The following is an 11,771-nucleotide window of genomic DNA, read 5'->3' on the forward strand; positions in this document are numbered from 1 at the left end:
CACCCCAAAATTCTCTTTATTTCTCTTGAAAAGCACTCTAGCTCAGAGAGAAGATGGGCTTAAAAAAAGAACGACAAATTAAAGACTCTCACCAATCTTGAGATAGGTAGCAGAAAGCAAGAGCCACTGATGTCAGTAGCAAAAATACCCTTTGATTTAAAAGGGCTGATACTTCACTCAGTTCCAGTGAAGGAAAAATCCACCTCCATGTTGGAAGTTCTTCCAGTGACTAACTACTCTCACTACAAAAGGTCTTCCTTGCACCATGAGACAATCGCTTAGAAGTACTATAAGCGCACTGGTCTAAAGTTCCCCAAACTTGTTGTTACGATTCCTTTTTCTTTTTTTCCAGTCTATTAAATGGTGGGACTACAGTAGGCATCATGGCACTATATGCAGGGCAATGTATCTACTTCTACGAGGAACAAATACCGCTTTAAGTGATGAACTCCCGACAATACTGGCTGAACTGGAATTTGGAAAACTGAACTCTGCCATCACTCCTGAAGGAACTCCCTTCCCCAGCCTCTGTCAAATACCTCCATTTTATTTAGCTTTAAAGGCTAGTCCTCATTTAAGACTCAACTGCAGTCCCACTAAAACCTTGCTAGACTTTGGGTAATTATTTAATCATTGAAAGAACTATTCTTTTGCAGCGTTATTTTACAGCTTAAGAGACTTACTTAACATTGAAACAGTAGGACATCCAACACTTAAGCGCAGAGAGGTTTCTGTTCGAAAGTCTATGGCACATCGCCCTGAAAAAGTTTACTTTGGTCCCAAGTCCTTCACCTCTAATAAGGTGTCTTGTCTGAGTAAGATGCCTGAAGTAAATAAGGGGTTAGTGGTACCTTCAGGGCACAGCCTTATTTTGCAAAAAGCAGCCAGGAGCTGTACGTTCCTAAAGGAGGGGGACGCTGAGAGGAATTCTCTTTTTCCCAAATATGATGAAGACGATACTACCGTCCAAATGGATTTGGGCAGAATGGTAGTGTAACGGGGCAGTCAGGGAACAGTCATGGCATCCTTTAACACGGTGTGTACCTCCTACCATCTGTGGAGGGGCAATGTTTGTACCAGACCCTCGTTCTGAATATAGGAAAGAGAAAGAACATTCCCTCCATGTTCCCAGCTGTTTCCAGGGCACCTGTAAAAATGCCTGTCCCCATCCAGCCCCCTACAACTTTGGGTGTCAGTTTTACAGAAATAAATAACTAAAATGATAGTTGAAAACGCCTTTAAATAGTTTGCTCATTTTAACAGTTGTTGAACTGGACAAAAAAAAGTTAAGAAACAACTGAATTCTTAACAACTTCTTACAGCCAGAGATGACTATAAATCATACAATGAACAAGTGTGCACCTGGGAGGGAGTTCTGTTTTCACAACATGCAAAACTGATTAAGTGGTAGCACTTTTCCTGAATACATTTGCACACCTCATAGGGAAACACATTGTCTAATACTCTCAAACACTTCTTATTTCAGCATTAACCGTTAAGCACGTACAGAATTGAATAAGGGAAAAACCCGTCCAAACAAAAAGTATCAACAAACATAACAGATTGTAAAACCCATATAGACAAATGCAGTATTAAGTAGATCCTGACTTAATAAACTCCGCATGAAAAACACAAGTCAAGATTTGACTGAACTTCATGGACTTGAAGATTTATATATATAATTTTTTTTAAAGGGGTACGAGGCAGGATTGCCATCAGAAACTTGAAAATAAATCCAAAACGCATTCCTCTTATCAACTACTGTCTGGGCCAGTTAAGAGAGGGCAGAGTTGGTTATTTTTCCTTCTGAAGTGGAATTCTGTAAATATCACTTGGGACTACAGGGAATTTCCTTGAAATTCTAGATAACCCTTCTATACTGCAACTGGAGAGAGGAGTGTCTGGGGTTAGGGGGAGAGCATCTGCTTATTCCTTCCTACCTCATGAATCATCAGCAGCCATGCTGAAACACACTTGGAAACACCTAAGCTGGCTCACCAACAGCAAAGATATTTCTATGTGAACCAGGTAGAGCACACATAGATTTTGCGCAGTGTCCTGTTCTGTTACACCAGGGCTAAGTTCCAGACACTGAATTGCTCTCTAGGCAGAACAGTCCACACCACACTCTGAAAGACTAAGATCTCAAAACAGATTTGACAGGTAATTGCTTTTACATGGTGTAACTAGGATCAGAGTCAGATCACCTAACTTCCAAATACCCAGATTACAACTGGATGTTAACTACGCATCCGTTCAATTTTTTGAATGGATCGGCTTGTGAACTGCATAAACAAGAATTCCGCTGTCTCGTTTTCACATTTTAGAGTATTAGTCTCGTTTTCACATTTTAGAGTATTACCAGCTTTACCTTGCTTACCCTGAAGGCTCCAGCAAAGCCTCCAGGGGCTAAAGCAGGAAGGACAGACTCTAAAACATCTGCAAAATGTTGTAATGTTTTGTTAAAATAAAAGCTTTAGTGTTTACAGGCAAGAAAAGGTCTTCATTTTCTGCAGGATTCCACAGCTGCCAAGATGTCTTGTAAAATGCTGTTTCTGTTTTCCTTACTAACCTAGAGAAAGAGAAATTAAAACTGATGTAATTTGATGAATAACCTCTATATCAGTGTTTACTTCAAAAACAAACAAAGCAGAAATTCAAATGCATTTCTTTCTCAGTGGAGGAATGTTGAGTGTCAAACACCTGCCTTCTGCTGCTGCTGAGAACACAATAAGCTAAACCCACAAACCTGCATCTGTAATTGAATATTCAGTGATCTTTTTGATTTAATTACCTGTGGTATTTTGCAGTACTATTCAGGGCTTAAATAACTAACACGAATCACTCAAAGAACCAGCATGTACTTTTGTCGTTAACTAGAAATCCTTTTCAATTACCAAATATAATTTTCCTACTATAAAGTGGAGTTCTTATACCTTCAGTACTTGAAAGGGTTGTATTTATTAGGATGACAGACCTAGTCAAAACCATCTGCAACGAAACAAATTAAAACAGGCTTAGCAGCGCAAGCCTATATTCTGAGAAACCTTAGCATTGCAGGATAGAAACACCTTGAAAAAGAAATAAGACTACTTGAGAAAGCTGGGGGGCTTTTGTAGCACCCTGAGGTATGCCTTTGGTTGACCAGTCCATGGAAATGCTGGGCTTTAAGACCAGTGCATGTGAAAATCCATATAGACCAGCGTCCTGTCTTTTGCTGGGCCCATCTGCATTGCAGCACGTGCAGATTACTGTAAGCTGCCAAGCAAATGCTAGCACTTGCTAGTCAGCTCAGCTCCCAGGTGCAGCAATGATGAAGCACAGACCTGGCAGGGGGTGGGGGGTGTAAATTACCCCTTCTTGACAGACTGGGTCCTGATACAGAGCCCAGTGACCCACAGTGCCATGCATTACTAACTCAACCAAAACCTGGGGAGATGGCTGGGGTGGTGAAAGGGTTAACAAGCAATTGTGAAGCGTCAGCAAAAGCCTCATCTTAAAAAGCCAAAGAAATTTTCCCCACTGTTCAGATCCCTGCAGAGAGGGCAGGAAGAAATCAGGCAAAGACAGATGGGCCAAAAAAAAAAAAAGTAAGTGCATTCATATTTTTAACAAAGTTTGAGAAATGCTGTTTGGCAAGGAAGGAGAGACACCACACTATGCATGGCATAAAACTCTCTACCAGCAAGGTTTCACTGCATTCCCTGTAGCTGCATTTAAGATCTGAGCACAAGGGTTTGTATCCCTTCCAGTACTACAGTCAATACTGAACCAGAGAAAGTTCGTGTTTTTTGGGGTTTTGTGTTTTGTTTTTTTTTTTTAAATAGGTGACAGTCCTACCTGAGGAATTTGGCCCTAGGAGCCTACTGCTATTTACAGTCACAGACATCCTATCCAAACGCCGGAAACCAACACTGTAAAACCTAGAGACGGTGGTCTCACCTATGTCACTTCAATTCAAGACAGCAGATCAAAACATGGGACTGATGAAAAAGTGACATTTAAAAAAAAAAAAAGGGGGGGGGGGATGAAAGGGAAGATCTGCCTGAAAATGTTGCTGTTTTTATTGAGTATCATTCCAAGCCTATTATAAGAGAAACAGAAAACCCCACAATAACAAAGAGAGCAAGACAACAAAGAATGGAACTGCTCTTCAGTAAGGCTATTGAGAGACCCCAACGTAAACAAGGCACAGAGCAGAGATCAGCCAAACTCTAAATCTCACAGCAAGTGTCCTGATATCCTGACTTTCAAAGGACCTTCTGAACATTTAATAGCTCTTCCCACTGTCTCACAGCCAACAAAAACAATACTACATTTTATCTATCCGTTTTCCATACCTACATGCCAGAAGTCCAGTGAGAGCAGCAAAGAGAAAGTGCCAAATGCTGGAAAATTTTCACAACTGTTTTACAAAGGCTGCTTGATAGATATAAGTTTCGTCTTAAGATCTGGAGACATTCAGTGCAGGCAGCTTTCCCAGAAAGAACAAATCTCCCAGTATCTGTACTTAATGTACAAACAGATGGGTAGATTTTTAGACAGGGAGTTGAAAATAACTGTAAATGCTGCTTATACGAAGCATTTAGGCAATTTGGAGGAAACTACCACCTAGACTCCACGCGGGCAACAGTAGAGGACAAAAGCTTTCTTCCCCTAACCGTTAAAGTACTGTCAAGGAAACCCCTTTTGTACAGTCTGTTCAAATGGAACCTTTTCTTCTGATCCATTTAACTATTTATTTTCTTTCTTAAAAGGCATATGCAACCCAACTTCACTAATGGGTTTCATGGAAGCAAAATTAATAGATGGGAAAATGGGAGAAAATTAATGTGTGCCAGCTGCTAAGGACAATCTGATCCTATTTATGACACCGTGTCTGCAAAACTACACAGACCCAGGTGCAAAAAGACCCTCTGTAGTTTCACTGGAAAGTTTAGTTCTCAGCAAAATGGAATTGGGCAACAATGGAAAGAAACATGTTAAATATCAGAGCTCCTATCATTAAGTGCTCTAAGCATACTAAATTAAACATTTGGGACCAAGTTCTCAACTGCTTTTAGGGCATCTGGGCCCATTTACACCAACTGAATATGCTTTCAAGACAGAAGGGACTGTAAAACCCCAGACAGCTGTCTCTATGCACTTAGCGTCAAACATCAGAACTGTCCTTGCGACACTAAGAAGGATGAGAAAACTCTGCTGAGTTACTTGAATGCAGCCTAACTCCATATTAAGTGACAAAGCAGGCAGAACTTTTTTGGAAGGTAGCCACCTACTTCTGCACACTTCCAGGCACCATAAAAGTTAGTAAGAAATTACTGACCATGAGCTATTTGGGCACTCCAGGTTCTCCCCATGCCGCAGCCCTTGAAGAACATAGTTGGTGATCCAGTATTTACTTCAGCTAGTAACACCTCTGACTCCCCATGGGCAGGTTCTGTTCCTGCTCATGCACACGTTTTAACTAGCTGGGAAAGAGCACGTAGTATGTCACTGGAGCAAGCGAGACAGATGCTCTCCTGCACAAGACTTTAGCACAGCAGGTCTCTGCCACCTGGGAACTCTTGCAGTCTGTCAAACATTTCACACCCATGCTTTTGGCTAACGGATTCACCAGAGAACTCTATTTAAACAAAGAAACCTGCATGTCCTAATCTCAGCAGCATAAACAGGATGGCTCATTTTTTTAGTAAAGTTTTTTTTAGCTAGAGAAAACACTGCTCCATTGAAATTTACAGGAAGACTTTTTGTGGCTGTAGTCAGTACTTAAGGGAAAGATGTATCGGCAGACTGATACAGCTAACAACCCAGGGCTGAGTGGCACATGCTCTCAGAACATCACATGATAAAGAGACAGTGGAAGACTCAAAAGCTTCCTTGAAAAGCCAAATGCTGTTTTCTAGCACTCTGCTTCCTCCCCTGAGAGGACCAAACGCACACTATTGCCTTGCTGCGACTGCAGCCTAAGCACTGAATGACTGTTACTTTCAGTGAGGCTTCTCCATTCCCTCTTCCCCAGTCCTACCACTGTAAAGCAAGTCATAAAATTCACATTCACGTGCACCCCTGTTCAGTAGCCTGACAACTAACACACATGAGCTTGTCAGTGGGAAACCTGGGGTTTTATTTCTGAAAGGAATGGTAGGAGTTGAATGCTTACGTGAGGAAAGGAATCTTCTCTCGTCTTTGCTCCTAGGATTGCTTTAGCACTTAATTAAACAAGCATTTAATTTAAAAAACAGAAATTGAAGATGATGATGGGATCACCAACTAAAAGAAAGCTGAGGAACTTTTCCGAGCACTGCAGTTTTATTAATCTCACTTTGAAGAGGAAAAGAAGATGGAGGCTTTGCTTTCTCTGCATTAATTAAGATCATTCAGTATAAAGTTGTTGAGAAAGTGTTTTTTCCTTCCTCATTCACTTGGATGAAACCAAAGTAAGCATTCTCACCGTGACGTGCATCTGATAAAGAACAGGCTGCAACAGTATACTGCTCTATAGCATATTACCCCTGTTAATAAGCCAGGATGTTTACGTCCCACTTACTGAATTTATAATTTATGGAGATGCACAGTTCAGTTTTGGATACACAGCTTTATTCTCTACTACAAATAGTACCCACTGAGCAGAAAAAGAAATCAAAGGAGTGGGGGCTGCATTTAGCTTGTTTTCGTGAAGCATCCAGGACACTTACAGATGTTAAGGAAACCTCACACATGTATTCCTGTGAACAGGCTATGTTTTGTTGTGGTATGTTTTTGAGAACCTCCCTGTAACTGATCAGAAATGCACTCTGAAGCCCTACTATTCTGAAAATTATGTCTGTGAAAATAATGTAATGAATTCTAAAATTGATTCACTGACTCCAGAGAAAGTATACTCCATTTACAAGTGTCTGTCTTCTAGAAATAATTTCTGCAAACTCCACTGCTGCCTCTTTTTTTCCTTGAATATGATTACTGGTACTATTTCTGCAAGCCAGTCTGGAAATAAAAATCTGACCATACTTTAAAAGATTTAACTCTTAGGAATAATGAATACTTACACGGCAATAATACTACAGCAAGAAAACCTTTTAAAACAACCATATCATTACTTCTACAGCCCCTCACAAGCAAAGCCAGCTGTGCGAGACTGCTACAGTAAGTGCCAAATGGGATTTTTTTTTTAATAAGGTGAACACCTGCCCATTAAGAATAAAATGGAAAATAAAAAACTTATTTCATACAAGCTACCCACAGCTATCAATTGGTAGTAACAATTAGTTTTTAAACAGAGCCAAATACAAACCAGCAACCTAGAACAGAAGGCTCTTTAAGGATATTAAATATTACTCACGTTGAACACTTTAACATCTTTCCTACTTCTTATTTCTTCAACAAGATCCAGCGGCTTTCCCTTAGGTATTGGAATAGTGCCAAGCACCACGGTCCCTGAGCCAGTCAGCGTTTGACGAACAGCTTGAATAAAAGCCTGGCTGAAGAGTTCCATTTTACCAATCTCATCTATGACACAAATCTTTTTGTCTGCATCACTGCCATGGTTTACCTGTGGAAAAGTGCATCAAGAGACTGTAAACAACACAGAACTTAGAACAAGCATCAGAAATAATTTCTATGCTAATAAAAGAAATACCTCCAAAAGAAATCAATTCAATTGTAATACTGGGGAAAGTGGGAGAGTCAAAGCTGCTGCTGGTAACTGACAGACTTATAAATCTATCATTTCTATTTCAGCACAGATTTTTGGAAAGAGGAAAATATATATACAGCATAAATACCAACTACAATAGGAAATATCCATAATATCAGTTTTCCTTCAAAGCAGAATTCTCACAATGGTCCCATATGAGCTATTTGACCATTAAGAACTGCACTTTGCCTACTAGCAGCTCTCAATCAATCTGAGGGACAGCAGTTTTTCAAAACTTCATTCTTCCCATCAAATTATGCATTTAGAATAGATCAATATCCACACAACCCAAGTATTAAAAAAAAGACTTGCATTAAATCTAGATTTGCAAGTTCCTCCTCTTGTAGCTGGATCAAAGGAGGGTCAAAACTAGCATTTCTCTCAGAACAACTAGCTTTCTTCAAAGCTATCTGGATAACAACCAAGCCATTTCCAAGCCTCCTTCACATCAGAACAGTCATCTTCCATTTCTTTGTCAAGATATAGCTTGTTCTATAGTCCTAGCCACCCCCCTGGACCGTAGGATAGGCACCATACTAACAATTAACCACATTTGCGTTTGTTTGCTTTTTTCATGAAGGGAATATTGTGCCAAACAGTAAACGTGCTGCAGACTGGCATGAGCAGCAGGGAAGTCTAGGAGAGAACATGGGTGAGAGCCACGGAAGTAAAGGCAACTCGGAAAGCAGAGGAACTATTCAAGAGAAAAGGAAGCGCACTGCCTACCCTCTCTTGGTAAAAGTAACTGAGAACTGTACTCCATTACTTATAGAAGTGAGAAGGAAATCAACTCAAGTCAAAACATCACTGTAGATCCATGAATATATACCAATACCAGCCATATTATACAGAACCTAAAAAAAAACCAAGGGAAAAAAAAATTGAAATCTTTTCCCTTGCAAAGGCAAAGTCTTTGCTTCTGGGAAAGTGGAAGAACTGTATAACACGCATCCTAAAATCTTTTCAAACTACGTCCCTGCTGAGTAGCTATTTTATCTAAAATCCTTTCATAGATTAGCGAGCTAAAAAGCCAATACTAGTCACGAGGTGACACACTGAGAAACAGAGCATTTTGCTTTGAAAAAAATCCTTGGTCCTGCCCAGTAAAGTTTCCAGAACTAGAGAGATCATCCATTGTAGGATCTACCCCTGTTCTCTCTGGAGTGAACGAGATCCAAGCCTTAAGAGCTGAAGCTGCCCTCAAGACTAAATGGGCACATGCCCACTCCATGCTGCTCTCTGATCAAACCAGACCATACCTATGACTCTCCTGCCCTCATTCTTCATTTGTCTCTTCTTGTTTCAGTTCTATGATCTTCTGCACTCTCCTCCTCTCCCATTTTGTGCCGCCTACATGCATGACCACATTCCCACAAAACTGATTACCAGCGCTTCCAATGAGAACAGGGTCATGCACTGTCTGACCCTGCTGCCCCTTTTCTTCTTCTCCTCACGCTCTTGTACTTGCAGAAAGCTATATAACAACCAGAAAAATTCAACACTGCTAACACCCTTCGAGAAAGATCTCTCCTGGAGTTCACATTAATGCAGCAGTAAAAGGATTCCGAGTACAGCGCTGGCTTAATGAAGTCTTTTTTATTAAACTATCCTTCTATTTACTAACATAGTAAATCAAGTTACAGTGACATTAAACATATAAAAATTGTCCCTTTTTATTCATACTTCCTTTCTCCCTTGCCACCAACATCTTTGCTTCCCTACTCTCAGACTTTAATGTTCCTTGACAAAAACAAGAATCAGACCCTCAATCTCATTTTTGCTCCTTGCACCTCTTTGGTTTTTTGTTCTTTCGAAGTTCATTAAGAAGTCCCTTCTTCCTTGGCCCCTTGAGCTTTGGCAGTGTAGAAAAATCACAATAGGACTTTTTTAGTAGTACAGTTCAGCAGCTGCTGCACACTGTTTGTGATACGTTATTGCCAAAATCAGATGTGTTCTTGTTCAATTTTGGAGAGGGGAAGGGTTGGAGTTAGAGGGAGGAAGGAGAAGGAAAAAGGTAGTAACAGAATGTTAGGAGGACAAGAAAAAGACTGATTGTGACAAGACTTTCCACACAGAGTGCTCCTTGTGCAGCAGGCTAAATCCCAAATTATCAGGCTGCTATTATCAGTTAAAACCTAGCAGCCTGCAGGTACTTACACAGGTAATCAAAAATAACCACTGGATTGAAGAAACAAATGCTTCTACTGGAAGAAGATGGGAACCAGAGCAAGGGGGAAAAAAAAGGCTGTAAAGAAGAGGAGCAGCAGCAAAAGCCTTTTTCTTGGAGCGACCCAGTGACTCCACTCAGTTCTGCATGGTAAGCCACTCATACATTTTGTTTGCTTTCCAATATGCAAGACAGTGACACAGGAAGAAACTTCCTATCAGCTATCTCTCAGGCTAAGGAGGTCCTGCTCTCAGGACGATGTCAGATCAAGAATGAGAGGGGACTGCAATCTCTCCACCACCACAGTAAGCACAAGAGAACAAGCAAGATTTGCCACTGCAGCTTCCTGATCCCAAAGTCAGTGAGAATCAGCGATACCCAAGAAACAGGCCATTTATTAATATCAAAAACTAGTGCTCTAGAAGGGCCTTCCAATAACACTCATTATCATAAAGCATCCATTTTTCAGCAGCTTTCACAGAATACTCACATTTCTCAGCATAGGTAGAACCAACTGCTCAAATGAAACAAGGTCTACAACATACTGTCCGACCCGATATTCACGTCTTGAAGTAGAAGAATCAGAACTGGATTTGAAAAAAGAGATACACAATTCCTTCTAAGTAACGAGTTTAATGAGAACTCACTGCAGTAATTTCAAGTGGATTTATGAGAAGTTATCCTAATAAGTCAAATCCCCTTAATTCTTCTAAGAAAAGGAAAGAAACTCTGTAAACCATCCATTAAGTCATATTGTAGGTAGCATACTTTCAGATAATAAATATACCATAAGCTACCTTCACAACTACGTACGCTCAAATTTGAATAGTGTACAGAAGGACAATGGGATCTAAAAGCCAGCAGATGTATTTACACTGAAATCAAAATACATGCCTGCAGTTCAGATCCTTGAGTTTGGTAATGCGACGCTACAGACAGCATCACAGCAGTACCCCAATTCTCAGTATGGGCTGCAAAACCCTTAAACAATCTTGGAAAAATACTCATTTTGCATGTGCTGCATCACACTATCCTAGGTGAACCTCCTTTATTAGCAGTATGCAAATTATTTAGTCAGATCAACTATGTCTGAATGAGGTGCTAACGTCACACCTGGACCTAGACTAAGTTTTGCACAACACGTGAAAAGCTAAGTCTAGTGAATCGGGAGAGACTGCACTTCAGAGGGTCCCCCTCTTAGTGAGGCTCCAAACCCCTCTTTTTCTTAAAATTCACATGTGGGTTTTGTGAGCCAGTCAGTGGCTCTTCAAAACAATGTTATATGCAATTTCCCTTTTATTTTCCACTTCTGTCTCCATAAATCAGCTGGTGGAAACAAAAAATCTTCCTCCCTGCCTACAATAAGCTACTTACTGTATCCCAAAGAGACTTGGCCTCACAATAAAAGGGTCGGCAGTGCTTCCTCTCTATCTGGTATAAAATAGGCAGTAAGAGAGAACACCCTTCCCTAGCACATTTTCAATATTTCACTACGCAACAGAGACACTGTCTACATACATAATATAGGTATCAGCCAGGACACAAGAACCGAACAAAGAACCTGACCATGAAAGCCATATGTGTGCTGGAAATCACCTTCTGAAGGAGCATTTAACATGCCGACAGACTGGAGCAGAAGCATAAAACAATAAGCCACTTGCAGTTATTAAAATCTCAGTACCTGACTCTAGATAAAGGTCCTCGTTTTCCAGACAAAGTGACAACATCAAATCCTGTTCTCCTGCCACCTTCTCTAACTTCCTCTGTGTAAAATCCATCAATGGGAATGCCCGAGGATTTTAGAGCTTGAGTGACTTTCTGGATCAAAGTAGTCTTTCCAACCCCTAAAAATAAAGAGGGAAAAAAGCACACAGGATTATCTTCTTCTCTACTAAAAGCCCATTTTTA

General features: G+C 40.5%; 1 protein-coding gene across 1 annotated transcript in view; it reads right to left on the bottom strand.

Moving 5' to 3' along the window:
* Positions 1–2,441: 2,441 nt before the first annotated feature.
* Positions 2,442–11,771, bottom strand: part of NTPCR (nucleoside-triphosphatase, cancer-related) — a 35,441-nt gene continuing 26,111 nt past the window's right edge. Inside the window, exons 2-5 of the mRNA XM_009329230.1 lie at positions 11,545–11,707; positions 10,354–10,450; positions 7,343–7,552; positions 2,442–2,572 (exon numbers count right to left, since the gene is read on the bottom strand). Of these exons, the coding sequence (XP_009327505.1) occupies positions 2,504–2,572; positions 7,343–7,552; positions 10,354–10,450; positions 11,545–11,707 (539 nt within the window). The 3' untranslated portion in view covers positions 2,442–2,503. The remainder of the gene's footprint in view (positions 2,573–7,342; positions 7,553–10,353; positions 10,451–11,544; positions 11,708–11,771) is intronic.

The sequence above is a fragment of the Pygoscelis adeliae genome, unplaced genomic scaffold (assembly GCF_000699105.1).
Source record: "Pygoscelis adeliae isolate BGI_AS28 unplaced genomic scaffold, ASM69910v1 Scaffold77, whole genome shotgun sequence".
Taxonomy (NCBI): domain Eukaryota; kingdom Metazoa; phylum Chordata; class Aves; order Sphenisciformes; family Spheniscidae; genus Pygoscelis; species Pygoscelis adeliae.